General features: G+C 39.1%; 5 protein-coding genes across 13 annotated transcripts; 1 reads left to right on the top strand and 4 right to left on the bottom strand.

The window, feature by feature from the left end:
• Window positions 1–116: 116 nt before the first annotated feature.
• Window positions 117–4,187, bottom strand: afmid (arylformamidase). Its single transcript, XM_085912758.1, has 11 exons — window positions 3,807–4,187; window positions 3,538–3,628; window positions 2,787–2,891; window positions 2,670–2,718; window positions 1,961–2,046; window positions 1,788–1,860; window positions 1,619–1,716; window positions 1,461–1,539; window positions 1,222–1,357; window positions 853–957; window positions 117–733 (listed from the first exon to the last, which is right to left on the bottom strand). Exons 1-11 carry the CDS (start codon window positions 3,834–3,836, stop codon window positions 704–706), a joined length of 882 nt encoding a protein of 293 aa, XP_085768884.1. The 5' UTR covers window positions 3,837–4,187; the 3' UTR covers window positions 117–703.
• A 266-nt stretch (window positions 4,188–4,453) lies between these two features.
• Window positions 4,454–8,332, top strand: tk1 (thymidine kinase 1, soluble). Its single transcript, XM_085912202.1, has 7 exons — window positions 4,454–4,705; window positions 4,850–4,881; window positions 5,982–6,095; window positions 6,280–6,373; window positions 7,226–7,315; window positions 7,521–7,640; window positions 7,719–8,332. Exons 1-7 carry the CDS (start codon window positions 4,640–4,642, stop codon window positions 7,896–7,898), a joined length of 696 nt encoding a protein of 231 aa, XP_085768328.1. The 5' UTR covers window positions 4,454–4,639; the 3' UTR covers window positions 7,899–8,332.
• syngr2b (synaptogyrin 2b) lies at window positions 8,156–15,387 on the bottom strand. The gene is made up of 4 exons (XM_085912201.1): window positions 15,118–15,387; window positions 11,842–12,079; window positions 11,053–11,189; window positions 8,156–10,434 (listed from the first exon to the last, which is right to left on the bottom strand). The coding sequence occupies exons 1-4, from the start codon at window positions 15,226–15,228 to the stop codon at window positions 10,192–10,194; spliced, it is 729 nt and encodes a 242-aa protein (XP_085768327.1). The 5' UTR covers window positions 15,229–15,387; the 3' UTR covers window positions 8,156–10,191.
• Window positions 15,318–19,805, bottom strand: LOC147056656 (Fc receptor-like protein 5). Of its 8 annotated transcripts, none has more exons than XM_085912195.1 (14): window positions 19,584–19,805; window positions 19,476–19,502; window positions 19,264–19,387; window positions 19,028–19,203; window positions 18,304–18,490; window positions 18,086–18,192; window positions 17,327–17,596; window positions 16,935–17,240; window positions 16,758–16,859; window positions 16,634–16,661; window positions 16,514–16,573; window positions 16,291–16,336; window positions 16,128–16,193; window positions 15,318–15,437 (listed from the first exon to the last, which is right to left on the bottom strand). In XM_085912195.1, exons 1-14 carry the CDS (start codon window positions 19,669–19,671, stop codon window positions 15,372–15,374), a joined length of 1,653 nt encoding a protein of 550 aa, XP_085768321.1. In that variant the 5' UTR covers window positions 19,672–19,805; the 3' UTR covers window positions 15,318–15,371. The 8 variants fall into 8 exon arrangements, 5 of the variants coding, with proteins under 5 accessions (XP_085768321.1, XP_085768322.1, XP_085768323.1 ...); XM_085912197.1 differs by lacking the exon at window positions 15,318–15,437 and adding an exon at window positions 15,559–15,696; XM_085912196.1 differs by lacking the exon at window positions 16,514–16,573.
• A 124-nt stretch (window positions 19,806–19,929) lies between these two features.
• Window positions 19,930–23,512, bottom strand: LOC147056655 (Fc receptor-like protein 5). 2 transcript variants are annotated; one of them, XM_085912924.1, is made up of 10 exons: window positions 23,409–23,512; window positions 22,740–23,018; window positions 22,375–22,671; window positions 21,384–21,656; window positions 20,967–21,299; window positions 20,669–20,722; window positions 20,484–20,582; window positions 20,377–20,401; window positions 20,221–20,308; window positions 19,930–20,091 (listed from the first exon to the last, which is right to left on the bottom strand). In XM_085912924.1, exons 1-10 carry the CDS (start codon window positions 23,446–23,448, stop codon window positions 20,071–20,073), a joined length of 1,509 nt encoding a protein of 502 aa, XP_085769050.1. In that variant the 5' UTR covers window positions 23,449–23,512; the 3' UTR covers window positions 19,930–20,070. The 2 variants fall into 2 exon arrangements, with proteins under 2 accessions (XP_085769050.1, XP_085769049.1); XM_085912923.1 differs by having other exon boundaries at window positions 20,967–21,656.
• Between the last annotated feature and the right edge of the window lie 17 nt (window positions 23,513–23,529).

Raw genomic sequence — 23,529 nt, 5'->3', positions numbered from 1 at the left:
GAATAAGTGTGAATCCGTTACATAACTTAAAGACAACAATAACATCGGTATCCGTTTCGTAAATATGTTTTTATTTCAACAACGAAACACGTGTAAAAATGCAAAATGGCGAGTAATTGTATGCATCTTTTTATTTTATTTAAGCCTTTGACTTAAAAAAATATAGATATTTTATACTGACCATCTCCATTCAATAATTATAAAATGAAGATACAGTATGTGATTAAATTAATCCCTGAATAACACGTGTCATTGATGTACATCAACTCTGCATTTTAATTCTATATTGCCATTGTGTTTTGTTTCCTCAGACAAACAAACTATGACGGTATACTGAATTAAGTGAAGTGTCTGAAGTGTCTCAGCCTGTTCTTGATATCTAACAAAGCACAATTTCAAAACTACAGCCATTTCAGGCCCATCTTGAACACAACTCTTACAGCACAAAATATAAATGTTAGCCGATCAAACTATAAACTGTGTCCTGAGCACAAAAGTGCCAGAGCATATACATCAACCAAGAATCCAGTGAATTTGCCCAAGCTCCCCCTAAGGATATGGCATGGTGATGCAATTTCAACACACAAACAAAAGTAACTATAGTGAAGATGACTATACAAGTTTAACTTGATTCTGAAATTCAATTATCATCATAGTTTCCAAATGGGTGCACAAGTCTCCTCAGATGGATGACACGTCCGCCTCAGCACTTTACCATCATCTTCAACAGGAGCTGCAAGAATAACAGATGCCTTCAAAAAACTCTTGTGCTGAATGTCAAGGGTTTGTTCTCTTTGGGGAATTTATTTGTATATTTAGAAACTGGGAATGGATGATTCAGAACCAGAGTACCTTTGTCAGGTGATAATCTCCATCGACCAGCTGCTCAATGATATTGAAATGGTCTGTGTTTGACACATCCTCCAAGGTCACATTCAGCCCATTTGCCTTCAGAGTCTTTAAGGGACAAAATTAATAAGTACTTGTCACAGAGAAGTCAGAAAATTCTTAATCATGACAATAAGTACAATACTGATAACCGAGCTTTTCTCTTTTAAATATCTTACATTGTGTTCTTTCTTTGAATAAGGTCAAACTACAGTGGCGCATATAAAAAGCAGTTTATTTAATTGCTTAAAATATTTTTTCAGGGCTCATCTTAAAAAAATATGAAGAACCTCCACCACCCCAGACACAAACAATGAATTACAGAATACTGACATTGTAGTAATCCTCAGACTGCTTGCGAAACTCCGGCGAGTCGTATTCGGCCACTACCACGACAAATTGGCAGCTGGAGGAGGAAAGTTTGACCTGAGGAATCAACTTGCTGGGGCTGTTTCTTATGGCCACCTCCCTGCCATTCGTAAAAAAAAAAAGAAAATTAAAAACATCTCTCATTGAAATGGTGATGATGAACTAAACTAAGCTAGACTAGACAGTTATATTTCCATACTTACTCTGTCATCTTCAAAGGCTCGTTGACGTAGGTAGACAGGATGGGCAAGAGGTCGTAGATCCCACTGACAAGAAAAGCGCCTTGAGAGAAATAAAGAAGGGATTCATGTTTCTTTCATTCCGCTTATGACAAAAACAATAACACACCACGCTGTCCAACCTTTAATTTGAGGTTTGACGCTATACTGCGACCAGTCAGTGGAAAGGACCATCGCAGCCAGATGAGCACCAGCAGAGTGGCCACACAGGTACAGACCGCTTTAAAAAGACATCTCGTGACTGATAAGTGTCACGTCGTTATTTTCGGGATAACTGATTACGAGGAATACCTGATATGAGAATACTGTTGGACGACGGACACAACACTCCTGCGCACTTGAGAGACCATCAGGTCCATATTACCTCAGAGAAGAAGACACACATGATCCTGCTTCTTTGATAGGAAGACTTACACGCTGCACGTGTAAGTCGCCATTGGACAACCATCAGGAATGGACTCTACCTCTCGGGGCGATGTCGTAGCCAACTGCCACTACGACTACACCTTTGTCAATGAGTGGGACTGCCATGAATCCTGACTCCTCCTTACTGTTAAAGCACAATGAAAAAGAAGAAAAAATAACAACTGATTCGTCCATTTTTGTATAGCACTTGATATCATTATGGTCGGAGGTGAGCTGCAGCAAATCCCAGCTGACTTTGGGCAAAAGAAATAATACATCCTGGGCTGCGTGCAACTATTTACATTCACATTTCTGAATAATTATAGAGTCTGAATTAAAGTCATCTTCAGTGAATGAACACGCATGTTTTTAGAATGTGGGAAGAAGCCAGAGATAGTACCTTTATAGTACCTCTATTAAGGTTATTATACAGTAGTTAATGAAAACTAATTAAACAATTGAAAAACGACAACATTCTCATCATGAAATAAGATCAAAAACAATAAGGCTTGAAAAAAAAACTTTATTAGTAAAACAAACTAAAACTAAGTACAGTATAGTTACACTGAAATGTCTGTTGGATTACTCAATGGGGCAGTCCTTTTTTTTCCTCTTTGTTTTTACACAACACTTGAAAAAAAAAATATTAAAAATAAAAAACTAAACTAAAACGAGGCAGTTTTGACAAACGTACTCCTACTGTGTGGTCTGAAAACACACAAACTACTCCATAATTGTCATGAGAGTCTGGCGAGCAAAACATCCTACCTGAGAAACTGCCAGTATCCTCCATGAAGGTAAATAACAAGAGGTAAATCTGAAAACCAGAGCAGCATTATCAAGACTCATTGGACCCTATGTTAGCGAGTCATGACAGCTGCATACCAAGAGAGTTGGTGGTAGGGATGTAGGCATCCAGTTTTTCACCTTCACCTTCTCCGTAGGGCACGTTGAGTAGAGTTTGAGCCAGGCTGCGTGCACGATCTGTACCTACATGTAAAAAGCAAACAACAACAAACTGGATTTTTTTCAATGCAAAATGGTAACTGAGCTAATTGTTGTCACACAGTGCTGATTGCAACATAGAATAAATGTCCATTCATGGATGACACCGATATTAATTTTGCCATTCAGCTCTTTGCAAGAGAAGGTTGGACTAAAACAGTGAAAAGTTAGATGTGCATTGGACATCTTATAGGACATATTTTAATCTCTTGTTAATTTTGAGGTATTTACAGTGCATATACTTTAAATTCATCCTGAAATTTCACGTGAAAGTCCAAATTCTCAATTCTGTCGTGATTCCAAAGTCCCAAATGTGTTGAACGAGCAGTGCACAATAATAAATATAAATCCAGTATTTTTGTACAATGCATACATCAGGTTCCAAACGCCTGCCAATGACAGTGAGAGTGGCTTGTTCAGAAAACGTCTCCCACTGGTGAATATCATAACTTATGACAATTAAGAGCTACAGAAACTCAAGACTGACATCGTTTTTTTCCCACGGCTTTATTATGAATGACATGCCAGTTTCTTACACGGCTCGATCTTCTCAACCTGAGCAGGCTTCATGTGTACATTAGCAACAGTAATACGATCGGGATGATTAAATTCAACTTTAAAAGCGACCGACCTTCCTTTAGAGCCTTAACGTGAGCCTTGATCACGTCGTCTGCCTCCATCCTGTGCGACCACCGGCTGGGTGAATATTGCCTCTCGAGCTCCTGGTTACAGCATGATGGTGAGTCGAACCGAGCCCGGTCGCCATGAAACAGAACACGGCGCCCGCTATCATTTCGCGGAGTGATACGCGAAACAGGGAAAACAGCGCCTTCCTCTGATTATAGTGTGGTATCCGCCATGTTAGTCAGGTCATAATTTCTAACACAACTAAAGTCTTACATCTTTCTTCATGGCAGTCCAGGATGCCATTTTGTTTCAGCCTTCTTGAAACTTGACCAAGCTAAGCAACCAGTATGAACAGCAGTGAGGTGACCTGTTTTGGACTTTCGACCTTTGGCTCTCACCAAACCGACCATTTCAGAGTAAAATACTACTCCTCGATTCTCTTGAAGTCAAGAACACTGCTTATTATAGTATGGCGGTTCGGTGTTGATAAAGTGATAATAGATATGCTCTGTTTGTGGTTGTATTGCGATCAAGCTGAAACTTCTCAAGTTTTAATGTCAAGATCTGATGAAAAAGACTAGAGGACACAGTCACAATAGTTCCTGTCTGTGTGATTCTTTTGTCCTAAATTGTATTGTGAGTGTTGACCATATATTAGCCTTCACGGTTTTGTTTACATTGAGAGAGAGAGAAAGAGAGAGAGAGAGAGAGAGAGAGAGAGAGAGAGAGAGAGAGAGAGAGAGAGAGAGAGAGAGAGAGAGAGAGAGAGAGAGAGAGAGAGAGAGAGAGAGAGAGAGAGAGAGAGAGAGAGAGAGAGAGAGAGAGAGAGAGAGAGAGAGAGAGAGAGAGAGAGAGAGAGAGGGGGGGGGGTCATCAACCCTCATTGGCTGGAAAACCTCTCAGAGGGTCTTCCAATTGGTCGAGTCTACTTCCGGTTTAGAATTTAAGCATGGCTGACGGATATACTAAAAGGCGCGCGCTTGTTTGATAAATTGTTTGAGAGCAGCTGCTTGGCCTTATTCGGTGTCACCAAATATATCCACCAAGTTGGTGAATGTCTGTATATATTTTTTAACTGTCTGTATTTTGGTCGGTCCCTAAAAGAAATGGAGTGTATGGATTTTCCTAAAGTTTTTCCCAATTCTCCGAGGAAAGCCCAGGGGCAAATCCAGGTTTGTCTTTGTTCACATTCAAACGAACCGAATTATTCAATGTAGCCCTTTTCTTCATATTTGTGCCAGCTATGTATTTGCACTATTTCATGATTTCCTTAACTATTGCTCAGTGTCTCTCTGTCTGTTTTTTTTTCACCACAGGTCATATTTGGACCAATGTTTTCAGGCAAAAGGTAAATCTTAATACAATATGTTTTGTTTGACCTCCTTAATCTCATTTCTTGAATGGTTGTATTTGAAAATGTGTGCTGCAACAACGACGTTTAAAACTGTCCCGCCAATACGGATATCCGGTATCTATATTGGGGGGCTCAGTTAACTGCAAGATTGTGTCTCCAACTCTTTCGAAATTTATTTAATTGTTACTGTTGTATTCAAATTAAACTCTTAATATATGTCAACCTAATTTACTTGTCAATGCTGGATCCAAATCAAACTACTATCAATTGTTATCGAACTTCCAGAGAACTAATCATTTCTGAATTCAAATCATATGTTATCCTGTTTCAAATTTCTGTTTCCCTTCTTTTTTCCTCGGTTATGGTGGAAATACTTGGTTGAAATCGGGACAGTACTAGATGACCAGAATTGCTTCAACCCGCTTCCCTTTTCGACAAGTCTTGTGAATGTGAAATGTGAAATGAAGTTGTTGTGTGTTGTACTTGCTGAAATAAACAAATAATAATAATTAAAAAAAAATCACATCACAGTCATGTCACTCAACTTTCTCTCTAGCTTGCTTTCACTCAAATGTGCTCTGCCAATCGTTCTCAAACTTTTTAAACCAAGCACCACCTTCCAAAAATACCACACCACCATTGGGACCAACATCAAAATCCAGTTAGTGTACCTTTATAAACGACTCCATGTTGTACGACACGTAACATTATGCAGTTTGAACATTAACAATGTGCTTAAATTTAGCAAAAGGCAAAGTCAAGAGTTGTGCATTGAAGTTAAATAACTGCATGCTCCTCGAAATAATGTCAAAATATTTTTTTCTGTACTTACAAATTAAATACAGCTATACTTTTGTTGAAAGTTGGCAAATTATTGTATGAGATTTAAAAAAAAGAATTAGCTGTATGCAAAACTGTAATCTTTCTTCTAATGTGTTTGACTGTATCGAATACATTAGATTTTATAAATTCTATTTGTGTTTTTAATACAGTAATTGTTTTTGAAAATCATTGCACAACGCATGTGGAATGTGCTACAATGCTTTGTTTGTGTAACTAAGTTAATTATCTAAACCGATGTCTGATTTTTGCAGCACTGAATTGATACGAAGGGTACGGCGTTTCCAAATCGCCCAATACAGCTGCTTGTTGATCAAATACGCCAAAGATACACGGTACTCGGACATAGGCATGGCCACACATGATAAGTAAGTACCTGCTATGTCTTGCAAAACAATTTTCTTGATGAATGATGACCCATAATAGAGTAAGATTAGTTTAACTCTTGGTAAATATAAATGCTTTATTTAACATAACAATTGCATATATTTGGCTTGATTGAGGGGAGTGTCGATCATGCAAAGATTTGACTTGACCTTGTACGTCTCTTAGAAACACAATGGAGGCAGTATCTGCAAACTCTCTGAGAGATATCCGGTCATTGGCACTGCAAAACTGCGTCATTGGGATTGATGAAGGGCAGTTTGTAAGTGTACATTTTTTTTCTTCCCTATACTGTTGGGTTTTTGGGGGGGAGTAGCAATAATAGATAGTGAAGGATGCTAAATATGAAAAGAAAACAGCAATAAAAGAACATTGAATAATGCCACCGCAGTGTTGTTTGTTGTAAGGCTGGGCGATTCATCTCAATTTAATCGGGATTTTGATTTTAGTCCCTCAATATTTTTGATCTCAAGCTCAACATTCTTGTCTACTCTTATTTCATTACATGCACTCCATGCAAGCATGCTGCCACACAATTAATTTTCTGGTTGTTCTTTCAAGTTAGATTTAAAGTTAAGTTTTCAAGTGTTCAGTATTTTTTTTTTATTTGTTATACCACACATTTCCCCTCATGATGTGGCATGAAATATATTTGAGGCCCCAAGTTAGTTGAGTAAATTCCAAAATAAAAAAAGAACAACAAAGTGATATAATAGTTATAATAATAAAGCTGAACCTCGATTTTACACCCTTCGATTCTAGCGACTTTCTGTCCAACGCGGTTTGGTCATGGACCCCAATTTTTTATTGTCATAAATACATTTTCAAGTAGTATTTTAAATGGACGATATAAGGACCGTACGAAACTAAATGACTAACGTGTTAACCTTAGCGCTAGTGATTTGATGAATTTCTATGACCAATTTAAAGGCATTTGATAAGTCGCGCTGTTTGATCTTTATAACTGCTTTACTACAGTAATACGGATAACAATAACTGAACCATAATTGGATGCAATAAGCAAAGTGCGATATGCTCGCAGCAGAGACAACTTGACAGCATTTGACTTTTGCGGTTATTTTCACTTGGCCAATCAACTGTTGTGTCATTGCAGTTCCCAGACACGGTGAAGTTTTGTGAGGAGATGGCCAATTTGGGCAAGATCGTAATTGTCGCCGCCTTGGATGGGACCTTCCAGAGAATGGTGACTTTCTTTCTTTCTTCCTGAAAAAATGTGCATCATTGTCTAGTAAAAAAAATGTGTTGACGCATTCAACGGTCAAGGTGGAGCAAACTGTTTTTTTCAATCAGCTCATTGTTCTTCACAAAGACATTGCTGTTCTAGCCAATGATGATATCTGCATTTAGTCAAGTGTCAAGTACTCTCTTGTGCATTTTTTTTTTTGTAGCCATTCGGAAACATCCTGAACCTCGTCCCTCTGGCGGAAAGCGTGGTGAAGCTTCACGCCGTCTGCATGCAGTGTTATAAAGAAGCAGCCTACACAAAGAGGATTGGAGCGGAGAAGGAGGTGAGCGGACACATAAGAAAATAAATGCCCAGGGGTCATTTAGTACTTAATGCCCATCACTTTTCCTGTGAAATAAAGTTGGAATTGATCGGCGGAGCTGACAAATACCAGGCAGTCTGTCGAAATTGTTACGGAGATCTGATGGCGACCAAAGAAAACCGACCTCCCCTCAGGGATGAAACTCCTCAAAATGCACTTAATGGAAAACTTGTGGACTCTGGAATTCCCAGGAAGCTGTTCTCTTCCCTCCATCTCTGAACACTTACACACACACACACACTTGCTGAAGTATGGAGGCCAAGAATTCTAGCTGTTGTGTGTTTTAAAGTAAAGTCTCATTACTTTCCACACAGTTCCAATTTAATAATTACATTTGGGGTCAAGTCACGTTTCGTAAATGCTGACATGACAAAAATATGAGGGTTCTGGTCATAGTGCTTTTAGTGGTGATAATGTATTTATAAATTAGCAATGTAATCACTTCAAGCACTTTGGTATTTGTATGTTTAAACCTGTTTTATTTTAATAACTTAACTTTCTAAACAATTCTGCCTTTTTGGGGTTTTAATGATCAGTATTAACAGGGAGATTTATGAAAGATAAATTACTCTACTCTTGATCAGATTTAATGTTATAGCAACACTACCTCTTCATAAACTGGGCTTTGGTTTAAAATTAAATGGAGAAAATAATTTGGCTCTGAGTGATCTTTATTGTTTATGAATTGCAGAAATTTTGACAGTACATACTGCGGTGCCAATGTTTCGACACTTGTTTTTAGAATTTCATGGCGGACCGGATCTAACTTTATGGTCCGTAGTAAACTTCAGTGTCTGCCTTGTACTAGACTAATAAAATGTGCTTAAAATCCTCCCTGTGATGCTGTATGGCCTGTAGTCTAGTAGAGCAACTCAAAATACACTTTGTATTGGATTCAAACAAAAGGTTGATGAACTGTAATTATGAGTCACATCAAATTGGTGTGATTAATTATAATCATAACTTGGCTTTGTGAAAGGTACTAATTTGGGGTGTGGTTATGTTTGTCTTAACTAGAAAGGAGAACATGGCTGAAGAAAAAATTAACTTCATTCATCCCCAACATTTTGACAAAAAACGAATTAATTCATACAGTTTTCTCAATACAATGCTGTCCATATAATGTCAGAAGGAACAGGAATCATTTAAGGTAGAAAATAAATATGCATAATATTTCTCCATAAATGTATTTAACAAGTTATGTCATTCCCAGCTTTTAGTACCCCCTCAAAATAAAACTCACACCGACTTACATCTTGGCTAGGTTACAAGTAATTGATAAAATACTTGTTAGCCATAAAGGAATCTAAAATCAAAATTGACATTCTTGCACTAAGCTACACACTACAGGTGATCTGTTGAATGCCTGCACAGGCTTGACGAACTAATATAGTACTGTAATTTATTTTTTTTCTGGAATGTGTATTTAGTGAAGAGCAGCTATGGAACATTGCCGGAAATTATTCAGTTTGTCTTTGAGCTTAGATATTTATTTTTCCTCTTCTAAAAGGCAAACATGTTTCCATGTTTCTAATTGAGGTAACCCACAATAGTACCAATATGATTTAACTCTAAGTTCAACATTCTGTTCAACATAGATCCAAGTGGGAATGTTGCCATCACAATATATAACCAGGCAGCACAAGGAGAAATGGAAACACACATTGTTACTTGACACTGAGAAGCCTCAATGTCAAGAGTAAAGCAGTTCGGCTCAACATCAAAATGAGATTGTGTGAAGACTAGGCATGTTCTTTGCTCCAAAAGAGGCACTTCTCGTGTTAATTAGTTACTATTCACTGGTTGCACCTTTATCTACATTCCCACTCACTATCTTAATTTAAATCCCAACCGTAAAGGCCACACAACCAGGTATTTTTGAATGACGCCTTTTGTTTTGTGGCAAAGGACAAAAAAAAAGAACTCAATTGTGTCAAAGATGTTTTATGATATGACTGTACAATGTCAACACTAAACAACAAGCAGTTGCAAGCAATTTTCCAACGATATTGCCATGACTCCTTTTACTCGAAGTAATTAATACCTTATGACTTGTGTACGACTAATGAAGACAATTAATGGGAGATGGGGCGGGAAAGTAAGTAGTGTTAAACACTACAGAGCGATTAAAACGGTTTAACCAAGAAATTTGTACAAATGTGAGAGAAATGTGCAGTGCTGATCTCACCAAGTGTAATTGGCAGTCACGATGACTCTAAAATTGTGGGTACATTCCATTTGCATGTCAGCCTGCTTGAGGTAAGTGTTGTGTCATAGCACAGAGATCAGCTGAGCCAAAGATCACATCTCGTGTCTATTGTCCGATGTGAAGATCTGAAGAGCCTCGACCCCTTGCGGTACTCCGCACTGTCCCTCCTATTCATTTGCGTGCAGTTCTTAAACTTTTCAGCTTTAACAAATTCGAAAATGTTAAAACCCAATGGGATGTCATATCATCGACGGAGACACGACTTGGAGAAATGCTGGAGCCAGGGGCTTTGTTGCGGTTGCGTCAGTAATTGGGCGGCTGATAGCCGGGCGTCGGTTCCAGGTTTGGGGTGAAGGTAGGCTGCTGGCTCAAGTCGGGATAGGCGCTATAGGTGGTGGGGGTGTATGGCGTGGGGTTGTAGGCGGCGGGGGCGTAAGTCGGCGGGTAAGGCGTCCGCTCGTCGATAGGTTGCTCGGTATAAGTCGGGATGGTGACGCCTTCGGCGCCTCTACGGAAACGACCCAAGGCGAAGTAGGTTAGGATTCCCTGTGTAATAAAACAACATCAGAGATTGGGGTCAATATCAGGCCAGGGGGTTCGTAATCCCCCCCCCATCCTTAGTGTTGTCTGTGGACCATCTGGCTCTTGCCAGGTTATAGCCCTCTGACATACTAAATAAGTTTGTCTCTTGGTTGACGTACATTCTATCACTTCATCATATTTCCTTGACACCAATTACTACTTTCCTACTCGGCAGGGCTTTCACGCTATCCTGTAGCAACTTCACAAAGAGCACAAAAAACACAAATAGGTCAATTTGTGAATTGTGAACCACGAGCAGACGGGTTCATTGTAGTAACGTTGATTTTCCATTGCCCCTTTTTGGGAATACCAGCCTCAACTATGTTGTCTTTTTTTTTTGTTATTTAGATTGAGAAAGGAATGTGCAGTGTGTTTGTGGACATAAAAGTTCACTTTCAGAGAAAATAAATAAATAAATAAATAACACAATGGCCAAAAGAATTGAGTGAAAAAGGAAGGCAGGGAAAAGACCATATTTGGCCATCATGGATCTCCACCCAACAGTGACGAAATGCGAAAAGACTCACAGTATTTCTTGTTAGTGACTGTTGAGTATTTGTAACAAAAGAGTGCCTTGCTCACCCAGGTAGCGATGGAGAAGAATGAAAAGGCCACTGTTGCTCGTGCAGCATCCTGGGGGATTCCACTGACGTCGTGTGTGCGACTCCATTGGCTGGCCAACAAGCAGAAACACACGAACCACAGAAAGCTCCATGCCCCTGAGAAGAACACAGATAAATATGCATAAGAAATATCAAACCTCACTGATTTCTAATTGTTGTTTAATTGTCTAATTTTCTAATGGATGGTTCTGGAAAGCATCTCCCGCGATAAACAAGGGATTTTTTTTATCTATTTTCTTTTGTTTCCATGAAGAATGTCTTGTCCAGCTGATAAATTTAAAGAGAATCTGTGCGGTCATCCTCGCTTATCGCCATGCTCACTCAGCATCATCTGCTACTGATTGCAACAATGAAGAATACGTTTTGTCCTGCAGCGAGGATAACAGTGAACGGTTTGTCTCGCTTTACCGGAGACTGAGGCTCTCTGTATGAGATCCGGTGTCCAGGGATTGGTGGGCCAGCAGTAAAATCGGCAAAAAGAAATTGTGGCTTCCAGCATCTCTCGATACTTTCGGGCTACTATTGTGTTAAGGGAAAAAAATCCCCGGGATATATGGTCTCATTAAAAAGAACTAAATTGGACATACATATGTGTTTTTCATAGTTTTTTTTTCTAGATTCCTTACAGTAAGCGAGAAACCCTCCCCATCCATCCATCCATCCATCCATCCATCCATCCATCCATCCATCCATCCATCCATCCATCCATCCATCCACCAAAATGGCATGACAAAAGCGACGCTCTCACCAGAAAATCCCAAGTCTGCCATCACAGCATATTTCCTATGCTGTGCGTTGCTCATAAAAGGCATGTAAACATCCAAAACCAGAAAGGCCACACAGGCGAGGAAAGCAATCACACCGATTCCCACGGCGTAATGACATGCCGAGTCGCTTTGGTTGAAGATGCACTTTGGTTCAGGACTGTAGACTGGGTTGATGTAGCCCTCTGTGGTGATGCAGGCGAAAACCACAATGGCAAAGAGCTACGGTGAGACAAACAAACCAGATCGGTTAGAAAATACATAGAAGGTCGTTTTTACCACCAAACCCGAAAAACCCGTCTTAGTTACAACACGCTATGTACATAAAAAAGTTCAACTCCAGTATTTGCCAACTACTTACTAAAAAGTCAACAAATATATACAGTTGATATACAATTTACAAGAATATATCATTTTGATGAGATCTTAATGTTGGCTGAGAGTTGTAGAAGTGGTGGGATTTTTATTTGAACCTTTTCTAACAGCAATCTGCTGATTTAGCACGTAAATAATATGGCAAATGACTTTAGTTTACTGGTTCCCTGGGGCCATCCCGTGATATGTTGCCATCCATATGAGTGAACCACCTCACCATGTGACCTAGTTCTAAGTGCTGCTGCCAGCCATGTGACTCCAGAGACAGCAACAGTTCCTTAATAATGCTCAAAATGAGGTCTGGGAGGAGACCTTTTGGACCGGTGGGGAGGAGGAGACAAAAGATCCAGACATTGAGCTGCTGGGTGGAATGAATATGTGGAATGTTAAAAAGGGCAAGACTATTACAAATGATTCAAGTACAGTCAACTGAAAAGTATTTATATGTTGAACGGCCAACTTTTTCCCATTGTGATCAATTATAAAAATACAGTTGTACCTTGACTTCGAGTGTCAGCACCTTATAGATCGGCCAATTATAACATATTTTGCGTGTTTTTATCCATAAATGTCTCTCTTGAAAAATGAAGTCTTTAAGTCATATATTTGTTGGAAGTGACGACAAAATTGGTTAATATATTCAGTATGTAATTTTAGAAATAATCACTTTTTTTTTTTTTCTTTCTTTCTTTCTTTCTTTCTTTCTTTCTTTCTTTCTTTCTTTCTTTCTTTCTTTCTTTCTTTCTTTCTTTCTTTCTTTCTTTCTTTCTTTCTTTCTTTCTTTCTTTCAAGTGCATACATGGGCACGCTTGAATTTGGTGATCCTTAAGAACAGTCTGTGGTAAGTATAGAAGTCCCATAATACAACACCAATCAGGTTGATTCCAGGTTTCACTGTCCTTTTTTTTTTTTTTTTTTTTTTTTTTTTTTTTTTTTTTTAAATCGGGGTGAACCCCAACATACAGGCACCTAGCCAAGTAAATGTACGCCCACTCCTGCTCGGCACATCTCGCTGAAGGCGATGCTAGAACGAGATGAGCCAAACTTGAAAGAAAGCTCAGCCAAGCATAAATATCATCTTACCTACAAAAAAAAAGCTTCTGTTTACACACACACACACCATCAACTGTGTATCCCCATGCACACAATCACACACAACTAAACACTTCCAAGCACATTGTGTCCTCATGGGTAACATTTTTAACTTGGTGACACAAGTGTGTGAAATTCACTACTGAGAGCAAGCCTTGGGACGATTGGCATTGGAACGAAAGCGCTGCGAATAGTTCAAACATTAAGCCTACAACCTGCTTCCTCACATCAGTCAGGGTAAAGACAGCATGCATTATTTAGCTTGCCAGGTTGTGGTTAATATTAGACCTTCTATAATTGTACCGAGACCACTGACTTAAAAAAAGCATAACAGATGACCAGCAGTGTGACACTTCCCAGAATGGTTACAGGTGTGCCAGGGCAAATCATGTCATTATTTAGCCCCAAATTGATTATTTACTTACTAAAGTTACATCTGTGCTCACCAGTCTAAGATAGCAACATATATTGACAGGCACAACAATTAAATGCCCTTTTGCCAGATGGAAAAAGGTACACTTGACCTATTTATCCACCTGTTGACATTTATCCAACAAAATAAGTGGTGGCTTCCTGAGGCAACCAGCTTTGTGTTCAACGAAACAGGCCCGTATTTCATTAGAAAAAAATCATTTTGATTCAGATTCACAGAACATTATTGATCCGAGTACGGACATTTCATGGCAGCTTCCTGGTTAAGCTTCAATGACGTAAGACATGACCAATATGTTTTCAGACTACTTGTAAGAAAAAAAAATGGTAATGTGACATAACCAACAACCAATATCTGAGCTCTAATGAAAAAAGGAAGTAAAATGTATAGAAACACAGGAGAAAATGCTACTTTCAAATTGTATTGAGTGGGGGAAAATGTAGTCATCTTGTAAATGGTGAGCTTGCAAAACTCAGTCTTTGTAAAATCGAAAGATTAGACTGTGACTAAAAACTCAAACTTGTTTTCAAGTGGGAGCAGGTAGGTGCAAGATGATACTGTAGTTTTCCGAGGCTCTTTTTCAAATCCTGTCAGTCTTCCAACATGCAGGTAGCCATATTTTTTTTTCAGTTATCAATTGCAAATTTTAACTTTTCCATTTCACAAACAAACTAACAATATAGCAAAGCTATGGGAAAATGTTTTAAATAGCATAAAAATCGAGCCAATTGCTTTTTACTTTTAAACCTAAGTAAATTTGGTGGTGTTTTTTTTTTTTACTTGAGTGCAGCAGTTGAATCAATACTTGCACATTTACCACTATTTTGTACACAAGTATATGTAGATCTACTTTTAAGTACAGAGTGGGCCACGTCTGCCTTTTAAATGTCACTCAAGCAAACTGACAGACAGACAGACAGACAGACAGACAGACAGATAGATAGATAGATAGATAGATAGATAGATAGATAGATAGATAGATAGATAGATAGATAGATAGATAGATAGATAGATAGATAGATAGATAGATAGATAGATAGATAGATGTTCCGAATGAAGGATTTGAAAGAGAATCGTAGAATTATCGAGTACACGCGTGCCAACTTTGTTTGATTGGAAAGCATGTTTTGTTTTTGTCCTTTGGGTTCTGTCAGCAAACAGCTGCAGGCAACATGACGCCTCTCAAGACGTTGCTTTGCTTTGCGCTTGTATCCGAGCTAAGCCGTAAAAAAACATATTCTGGCAGCCAGCCCGCTCGCCCCACGGGCGAGTGAGCGTAGTGCCGCACCTGTTCGCAAACCACGGCGACTTTTCTTCTTTTGTCAACATCAAGGGGCCCTGCAGACTATTTTCTACTCACCCAACTTAATAGCCGCACGATGGTTTGCGGTTGTCGGGCAAACTTTGCAATGTCCAAGCCTCCTCCGGCGAATGAAACACCGTGCGCATTCGTAGATCCGATCTCCTCCATGTCCTGCCTTTGACAACCAACTCCTTCTTTCTGTCGTTAGCCAAGTCGGTTGCAGATTCGGGGAGTCTTGAGTGTGACAAGCAAAATACCGCCTCCTCGTTGCGACGCCACGCCTGATTTGACGCTAGAGTTGAATTATGGAGTTACAAGGGGTGGAGATTTGTCCACACTGGTGCTGGAGGAGGACCACCGGACGTCTTGCGCCTCTGCTGTACAGTTTACGTTCATTCATCATTCAAACAATATACGTGCACGAGAAATAATATCACAACTTATGAACAATTTGCAAAGTTTATTTCAACTTTAAACCATCCAGAGTTGAGAAAAGGACCCACTCTCTCTGTATGTTAAAAATATATAACTAAATAAATAAATAAAGCAAAATAATAAATACATATAGGAATACGATGGTCACTCCTATGGAGAGTGGTGACAGTGCCAAACTTTCTTCAGAGACAATCTCTGTTACTGTGGACAAAAAAGGCTTTTAATATTTTTGGAACCATTTCCAGCGCCATGCTTGTTGACAATTCTTTATTTTTAACAGTCCTATGTCAGTTATTTTATGCGAGGCGTTGTTTACAATGGACATTGCTCCTTGAGAATACTAGCGAGCTCAAAAGTAGTATTGATAGGATTTATTTTTTTTTGTCTTTGTTTGCTTACACTGATTAGATTGCTGGTTCGGACTGTTTTGCAAAAGGTGTTTACATACTTTACCAGCCTAGAGTAATTTTTTTTTTTTTTTTACATTTAGTTTGTGCTGTGTTGAGCAGACAATTTGAGTTTATTGGAGTGATTTTGGTCAGATTACACACTGGTTGTATTAGGAGCCATTCATGCAGAAATTTTGGTAGGGCTCATGTCTTTTTTATTTCAATCACAATATTTGATCTTACCCAATCTAAGTCATCCCATCTGGCTGATCTCACCACATCATTGTCCTCCGTGTACTCGGACATATCCTGCAAGTGTAGATTTAGGTAGTATTAGTTTTAGCATATGCAATACCGAAAAAACGTTTTTTTTTTACTAATGATAGACAGAAAGAAGAAATCTGACCAGCTCATCCTCATTTGCAGAAAAGGTCTCCATCTTCTGGGTTACACTGCAAGATCCAAACAACACCAATAAACAATTAAAATATTTGAACTTGCAGATGATTAACTTGCATTCATATCATTGTGTTTAAACTGTGGAGTACATTTAGTTTATCCAGAATTTAGAAGCGCGAGAGAAGATGTATCAATGTGTCCTAGATTGAAATACATAGATAAATAATAACCTTGTATTTGAAGATGCTGGTTTTTTCGGGGTGTGGGGGTTGGATGAGGGCTCTGGAAGTCTATATGGTTGGAAATGTATGCTATAAATAGTCATATTGGGCAAAAAAAAACTAACTCACAGGGATTCTTTTCCACTCTTTCTTCTCCCTGAAAGAAGAGTTAAAATCATGGCACCACTTACAAAGAAAAGAAACCAGAGCAACTAAAAAAAAAAAAAAAAAACAGACCTGTTTATGGACTTACTGGATAACACTCCAACAAAACAGCAAGCAGATACAAGGACAACCAAGAAAGTGAAGCATCCAAAGACAACGGCTACTACAGGAACAGGGAGTTCATTGAGCACTAGGTGGGCACAAGAACAAAAAATCATAATCATTCAATTCAATCCAAGCAGGAGGAGGACCGGAATGACATTACCTTTTTTGTCTATGTACTGCTTATTGCTGCTGATGGTCGTGGTGTTGTCAAAGATGTCAGACACTTCACAATGGTACGTTCCTGCACTGCTGCTCCCGACAGACAGCAACAGAATGGACTGGTCTGGTGGCTGATTGACCACATAGTAAAAGCTTCCTCGATCTTGGAGAAGAGTTTGGTCGAGGAACCACTGGTATCGTGGATGAGTTCCCTTTGTTGCCTTGCAGTAGAACCTCAAACCAATTACAGCATAGTTTTGTCCAATGTCGAAGTCATAGTGAATTACAACTGGCCCGCCAACACTTACTGTTGAGAAGAGACGAATGGAGAGATATCAAAAATGGTTGGTCTCGCTGTAGTGGTGCAAGCAGTACCTTGTCCGACAAACCTACCAACTTGTAAGGGCAACCACCGACTGTATGCAACCTCGTCACTATTATTGGCTTGGCACTGGAGTGTCAAGTGTTGGTCCAAAACCAATGGAACCTTGAAGTTTACTTTTCTCTCTTCAACTGTTGTACTGAAAGCCAATTCTGTCCTGTTGTAGAAGGAAAAAGTGATGGGTAGTGTCCCTCTGGTTGACCGGCAGGTGACCACAGCAAAATAGTTGTTGGAATCCTCCTTCAGCACATTGAAGGAAATGTCAGGGTTGGTTACCAAATCTGAAGGAATGAAGATGTTGAAATAGGGTTGGTTAAGGTTCAGTTAAAAGAAATCCACTCCAACAACATACAGAGGAAACTACCGTGCTCAATCTGACAATGCCCAGTCATCAAATATGAAATTAAACAACCAAGTAAATATTTCATTATCTATGTATTTGGGCGGGTTTGTGAAAAGGGTATATTGTTCAATTAGCGAGCGATGGCTTAACACACATATCATTCATTTGCAAACGGTCTCAGAAGTCACCAATAGTAATTGCTAGATTTTTAAAGTATAGCTAGGCTATATTAGCTAGAAGATGGCAAAACCACAAGATACACTTCACGGCGTGCCAAAGCTCTCCACTGTTAACAACTGTAAAAATGGACAAAATGTTATAAACCTATCAAAACAAACTTATATTAGAACTTTTTTTTCCCACATTTGAAAAACAAAATCGTCCCCCCCATCCTAAAAATTCTACATCGAATGACAATTAAATTAACCTTTGACTGTGATTTCCACTTGTGAGCTATTGGATGTGAAGACTCTTGTTGTGTTGTAGCTGTTCGTAGCAACACACATGTACAAGCCGCTGTCTGCAGAGGTGGTTCTGAGGGTGACACACATCGGCCTGTCTAAACTCACTTTGTTGGAAATTCTTCCTTCCAGAAATATTCATCCGGGAACAAAAATACTCATAATTGTGAGATAGATAGCTGACCTGTTGATGACAAGCTGGTCATTTGTAACATTGTGGAGCGGTGACTGTAAGACAGGTTGACTATTTACAAGCCACTTGTAAGAGACGTAATTTCCTGTTGTAAGAGTACACCTCAGCTCCAGTGTCCTTCCCTCGAAGAACTCGGCGTCACCCGACTGAATGGTGACCTTTGCACCTGCAACTGGTTCTGTTGAACAATTGTTGTCAAATACTGATAACATGGCATGCATCGTGTAGGATGTCATTTGAATTGGTTACCTGGTGAAAATATTGATTGCTATATGATTTTGTTGATGTTTCTCTCAGCCTATAGTGATAACCTCCATTTTGCTGCTCTTATTTGTCTATTTATTGTTTATTTATTTGGGTTATTTGCTTATTACTTATTCGTTGCTCTTGTCTGTTCGTTTTTACTCTTTGTGCTATTTGATGTGAGTGTTGTGTGCTGTCTAGTCACCGTGGGACGGTGGGAAACGTAATTTTGATCTCTTTGTGTGCCTGGCATGTGAAGAAATTGACAATAAAGCGGACTTTGACTTTGACTTTGTATGCCCCCCCACCTTGTAATCCACAGCCAAGTCATAGAATGAGTAAAATAAATGTCAAAAAGTGTCTCAGAACTGTGAAACTCATTTTTCTTCCCCTCTAGTTCAGGATTTTCTCTAAATTGCCTATGTATGCAACGAGTTACATAATATTTCCCTTGGACGGCAGAATCACTCACCAATGACTTTGAGTTTGTGTGTATAACTGACAGAGGGCTCCACGAGAGAATTGTTCTGCACTCTAGCCACGCACTCCAGGTTCCCCTCATGAAAAGTTTGGATTACAATGGGGAAGGACGCAGCCTGCCCATTCAGGGAAATGTAGAACCCCAGCAACTTGTTACGGTTTCCCTTCCTGGGAAGAACATTTGAGGAATTGAGAAAGCATTTGGTATGATTATGGTCAAATACTCACTTGAACAACTCCAGCAGGATAGTTTCATTCTTTGGGTAACTCGGCAGATGACAATTAAAGACGTCAAAGTCATTCAATAAAGCCACGGAAGGGCCAAACAACTCTGGACGTCTCAATGTCATACCTAATTAAAAATGGGATTAGAACCTTCACATATCTAAAATCACTTATCAAATAAATTCAACAACATTTGTGACAAAGCGTTCACTTACTGCCTTCCTTGCTGCAGTCACATGACCCTAAGGATACAAACAGTTGAAAAAAAAAAAAAAGATCAAGTAAGTAAAGTGCTGCAGTCCGCTTTGAATTCTTCTACTTACCCAGAAGCATGCTCACAAGAAGGTATGGAAACATTCTATTGAGGAAAATCTTGTTTATGCCATGTTGTAATAAAATGTCGTGAGGCATTGCGTTAGGAGTTTTCAAAGACACACACACACACACACGCAATTCATTGAAATGTGCAAATAACTGATAGCATTGTATGGCTCCCTCCCAGAGCCACCACCTCTGAAACAAGCATGAACCAATCCTCACACCATGTGATGCTATTATTTCATATTCCTACAACAAATCGTGCATATCAACAAACAAGCAAAAATTAATGTTTGCTGAATTGAAAAAATAAACATTTCATTGTTTAAGTCACAATTTATTTGTCAGGAGATGACCAGTGTACAGTTATGAAACTCTTTTAAATGTGTCTATATAGGATTGTTTTAATGTCAACATAAGCAGATGAACAGAAAATATGCCAATATCAATAAATGACAGCAGAAAATGAAGAGTCTGATGAAAGCTGCATTCTCATACAGGAATCTCCACATACTAGAAGAGGAAAAGGCAACACATGTTGATGTTGGCTCATTGAGTTTCCATTCAAAGCAGAAATGATCATATTTTTAATTATGAATGGATTTTCAATCATTTTAATTACATTTTACTTTCTTGTGTTACCTGAGTTTTTACTGTTGAGCATTTATCAGCCTGTTTGCCCTCCAAGTGGAAAACAGGTATCGACAAAGGCAGTACATCCGAAGTGGCACTGGAAGGAAGAATACTTTACATTTTTTGGTCAAAATAATATATGTAGTCAAAATATAACCAACTTACTTTGGGACTGAACTGGAGCGAAGACCTGAGAAACATTGGTGGAAAATTCCCATTTAATTCTGCAGCCATGGAAATTTCTCCTCACATATGCAGACACACACACTCACCTTTTTTATTGTCAATCATCATGTACACGCAGTAGCTGCTGACTGCCAACATCAGGAGGAGAAAGGAGCAGAACACCATCGCGATGATCTCCGTTGTTACTTATGTCATAGAAAAAAAAAAAGAATTTGTGGATACGGTAAAGCAGCATCCAAATCAGTGATTGATAAGAAAAAGAACTTTTTACTTGCTGATGTTTCAGGAGATGTTGTTTCTTGGGGTGTGTTGTCAAGCATCCAGTCTGGTTATAAATTCAAATGCAAAATCAAAACATAATGTTGATGGAAAAGAATATCAAATATGGTTTACCGTCTATTAAAGGCATCATTTGATTTTTTTTGAAATACAGGTTATAGCCTGGGGGATAGGAAGTATGGGTAATATGACATATAATAATGACATATTCATAATACTGGTACTTGGTTTATTCTAAAACAATTAGCCGGCAAACATTATATACCAATTCTGTAATTTTTGAACTACACCTTTGACTTGGATGAGGACAGCGTTACTCTCCAGCCAGGCGGCAGAGTCATCATATCTGTCCCTGGCCCTGCATTTGTAATAGCCTGAGTCTTTGTGGTCCATCTTAGCTAGAATAAGAATACGTCTCCAGTCCATCAGGGCATACTGAGGCTGGACCTGCTGCATCTTGGAGTTCATTTGTGTTTCAGAAGGAAGTGTAGCATTATTAAAAAGCCAAGAGACTAAAGGAAAAGATCCTCGACTGACATAGCAAGTCAGTCTGGCCGCAGCTAGTTTGGAGTCGGATGTGTAGAGATAGTCAACTTCGACGTGAACGTCACCTCCAACTGGCACTGGACGAGCAGGGGAGAATGCATTGTTCATTAAAAAAACACAAGAAACGATCAAGATAGTCTCGACACGGGAATTGCTCATACCCACTTCCAGTGTCAGAGGCTCACTCGTCAACTCCTGCACCTCATTTCTCACCCAACATCGAGCCGCGCCCATATCTAGCCCAGGGACCACTGATATGTTGAACCAGGCACTGAGAGAGTCCAAAGCTAGAACGGAGGCCAATTTCTTATCGTCCACCCAAAGAGAGAAGTTGACTGGAGGAGTTCCTCTGGATGTCCAGCAGGTTACGTTACCACGGTAATGTGTTCCCTCTTTGAAGACGGAAAGGGAGATCTCCGGTTTCAAAAGATGGACTGAAGTATAAAAGAAGAGAAAAGGATGAGAGATGACAAATAGTTGGACAACAGGCAAAAAATGTTAAACTGTTGCATTTACTTTGGAAAGTGACTGGACAAAAGTGTGCTGAATTCAACTTTGATTTTTAAGAAGAATTCTCTATTGATTTTTATTCATCCTATAAGGAATTTTGAGAGGCAAGCCTTTTTCTGCTTACTACACTCGTACCAATTTTCAAAATGAAAAACCGCCTCACATATCAAGAGGAAAAAATTAGTCTATAGAAATAGAAAATCCTTTTTTTTTTTTTTTTTAGCTTTTCTTGTAACCACATTACAGTTAAACCTCTTATTGTGGTGAATGTAAACAACAAAGATTATTCCCATAGTTTGTTTCTTCTTGTCCTTCACAACATGTTTTGACCTCTACCAAACCTTCCTCATAATTTTCTTAATTTATAACAATAAAGGAATATCGTATCTCAAAAGCATTTGATTCATTTTACCAACAAATTTAATGCAGGTTTTAGTGCACTTTTCCTGGTCGAAAGTCGGACAAGTTCAATTTCCCACTTTCCTTGAATGCGGCATTAGTCCATTTTCAATATTTCCATATCTGACCCTAACAATAAGGCAGAGGTGCAAAGCACTACCCAAATCATTCTTGTGAAATCATGTCAAGTGTCACTTGACCTACTTATGGACATAACTGTAATTTCACTTATATAACCTATACCTTTGACTACCACCTTGACTTCTGAGCTGCTGGAAAACCTTTGGACGTCCTGCACCCTGGACCATGCCACACATGAATAGTATCCAGCATGCTCCTCAGTCGCTCTTTCCATCACAAGCTTATTCCCAGCGATGTTAAATCCAGGAGAGGTAGTAGAAGTAACATGTATCCGGTTAAAAAACCAACTGTAGGAGAGGTGGGAGCCCTTTGCGGGATCGCAGCTCAAAACCATTCCGGACCCCTCAAATAGGACCGCAGGTGAGGGGTCAGAGTTCAACCTGGTGTGTGATGGTGGAGCTGCAAGTGAGGCGTTGGATGAGTGTGGACATCACTTTAAATGAGCATTTTTTTAGCTGGATACTCACTAACAACACTCAGACTGATGCTGTTGCTCAATCTCACGCTTCCCTCGGTCTTTGCCTCACAATGGTACAACCCTCCTGATCTCACAGTTACCCTCAGGAAGAAGGATGCAGATTGGTCCTCTTGGAGATGTGTTCTTGCGTCAATCAGGCGACCATCCCTTCTTAGTTCATATGTGCCTGGCGAAGAGGAGTCGGACACGATACAACGGAAAACTACTTGGGAACCAAGGTATGCCATGTCAGGACCATCCAGCACTGGGTGAGAAGCTATTGATCCACCTGAGGAAATACATGACATGCACTGCTACTAGCATGAAACTGTTGTTAAGGTTAGAAAGACGAGGCCTTTCCTTAAAATCTAATGTGGTTGGCAAAATGGACAACATGTTTATTTGAAAAATATATACAAACATTTTTTTTATTTTTTTGAAAATGTTGATCATGTTAATCTGGAGCATGGTATAGAGTAATATTATTTGTTGTTGTTTTTTTTTCAAAGAGCGACTGATTATTTTGGGATCCAATATAAATATTTATTATTAAACCTTTTTGTACTTATTGGACATTTGATTTTTTTTTTTTAGAAAAAAGAACTCAAACATACAGCAGAGCAAAATCATTTGGAACAGTGAATTACATTTTCTTTTTAAACTAAATTGTTTCACTCACCCAAAAGTGGCAACAAAAAAAGTGCGTGTAGGACCCTCATAACACTCTTCTACATTTACCACTACACTTTTTTGTCTTCCTGTTTTCATGTGCATGACTTAATTCTACTCCTGTCACACGC

Source organism: Syngnathus leptorhynchus, chromosome 5, assembly GCF_054491065.1.
Source record: "Syngnathus leptorhynchus isolate UIUO chromosome 5, UIUO_Slep, whole genome shotgun sequence".
In the NCBI taxonomy this organism is placed as follows: domain Eukaryota; kingdom Metazoa; phylum Chordata; class Actinopteri; order Syngnathiformes; family Syngnathidae; genus Syngnathus; species Syngnathus leptorhynchus.
The sequence above is the reverse complement of the archived record's forward strand: the minus strand, read 5'-3'. Positions and strand labels throughout refer to the sequence as shown.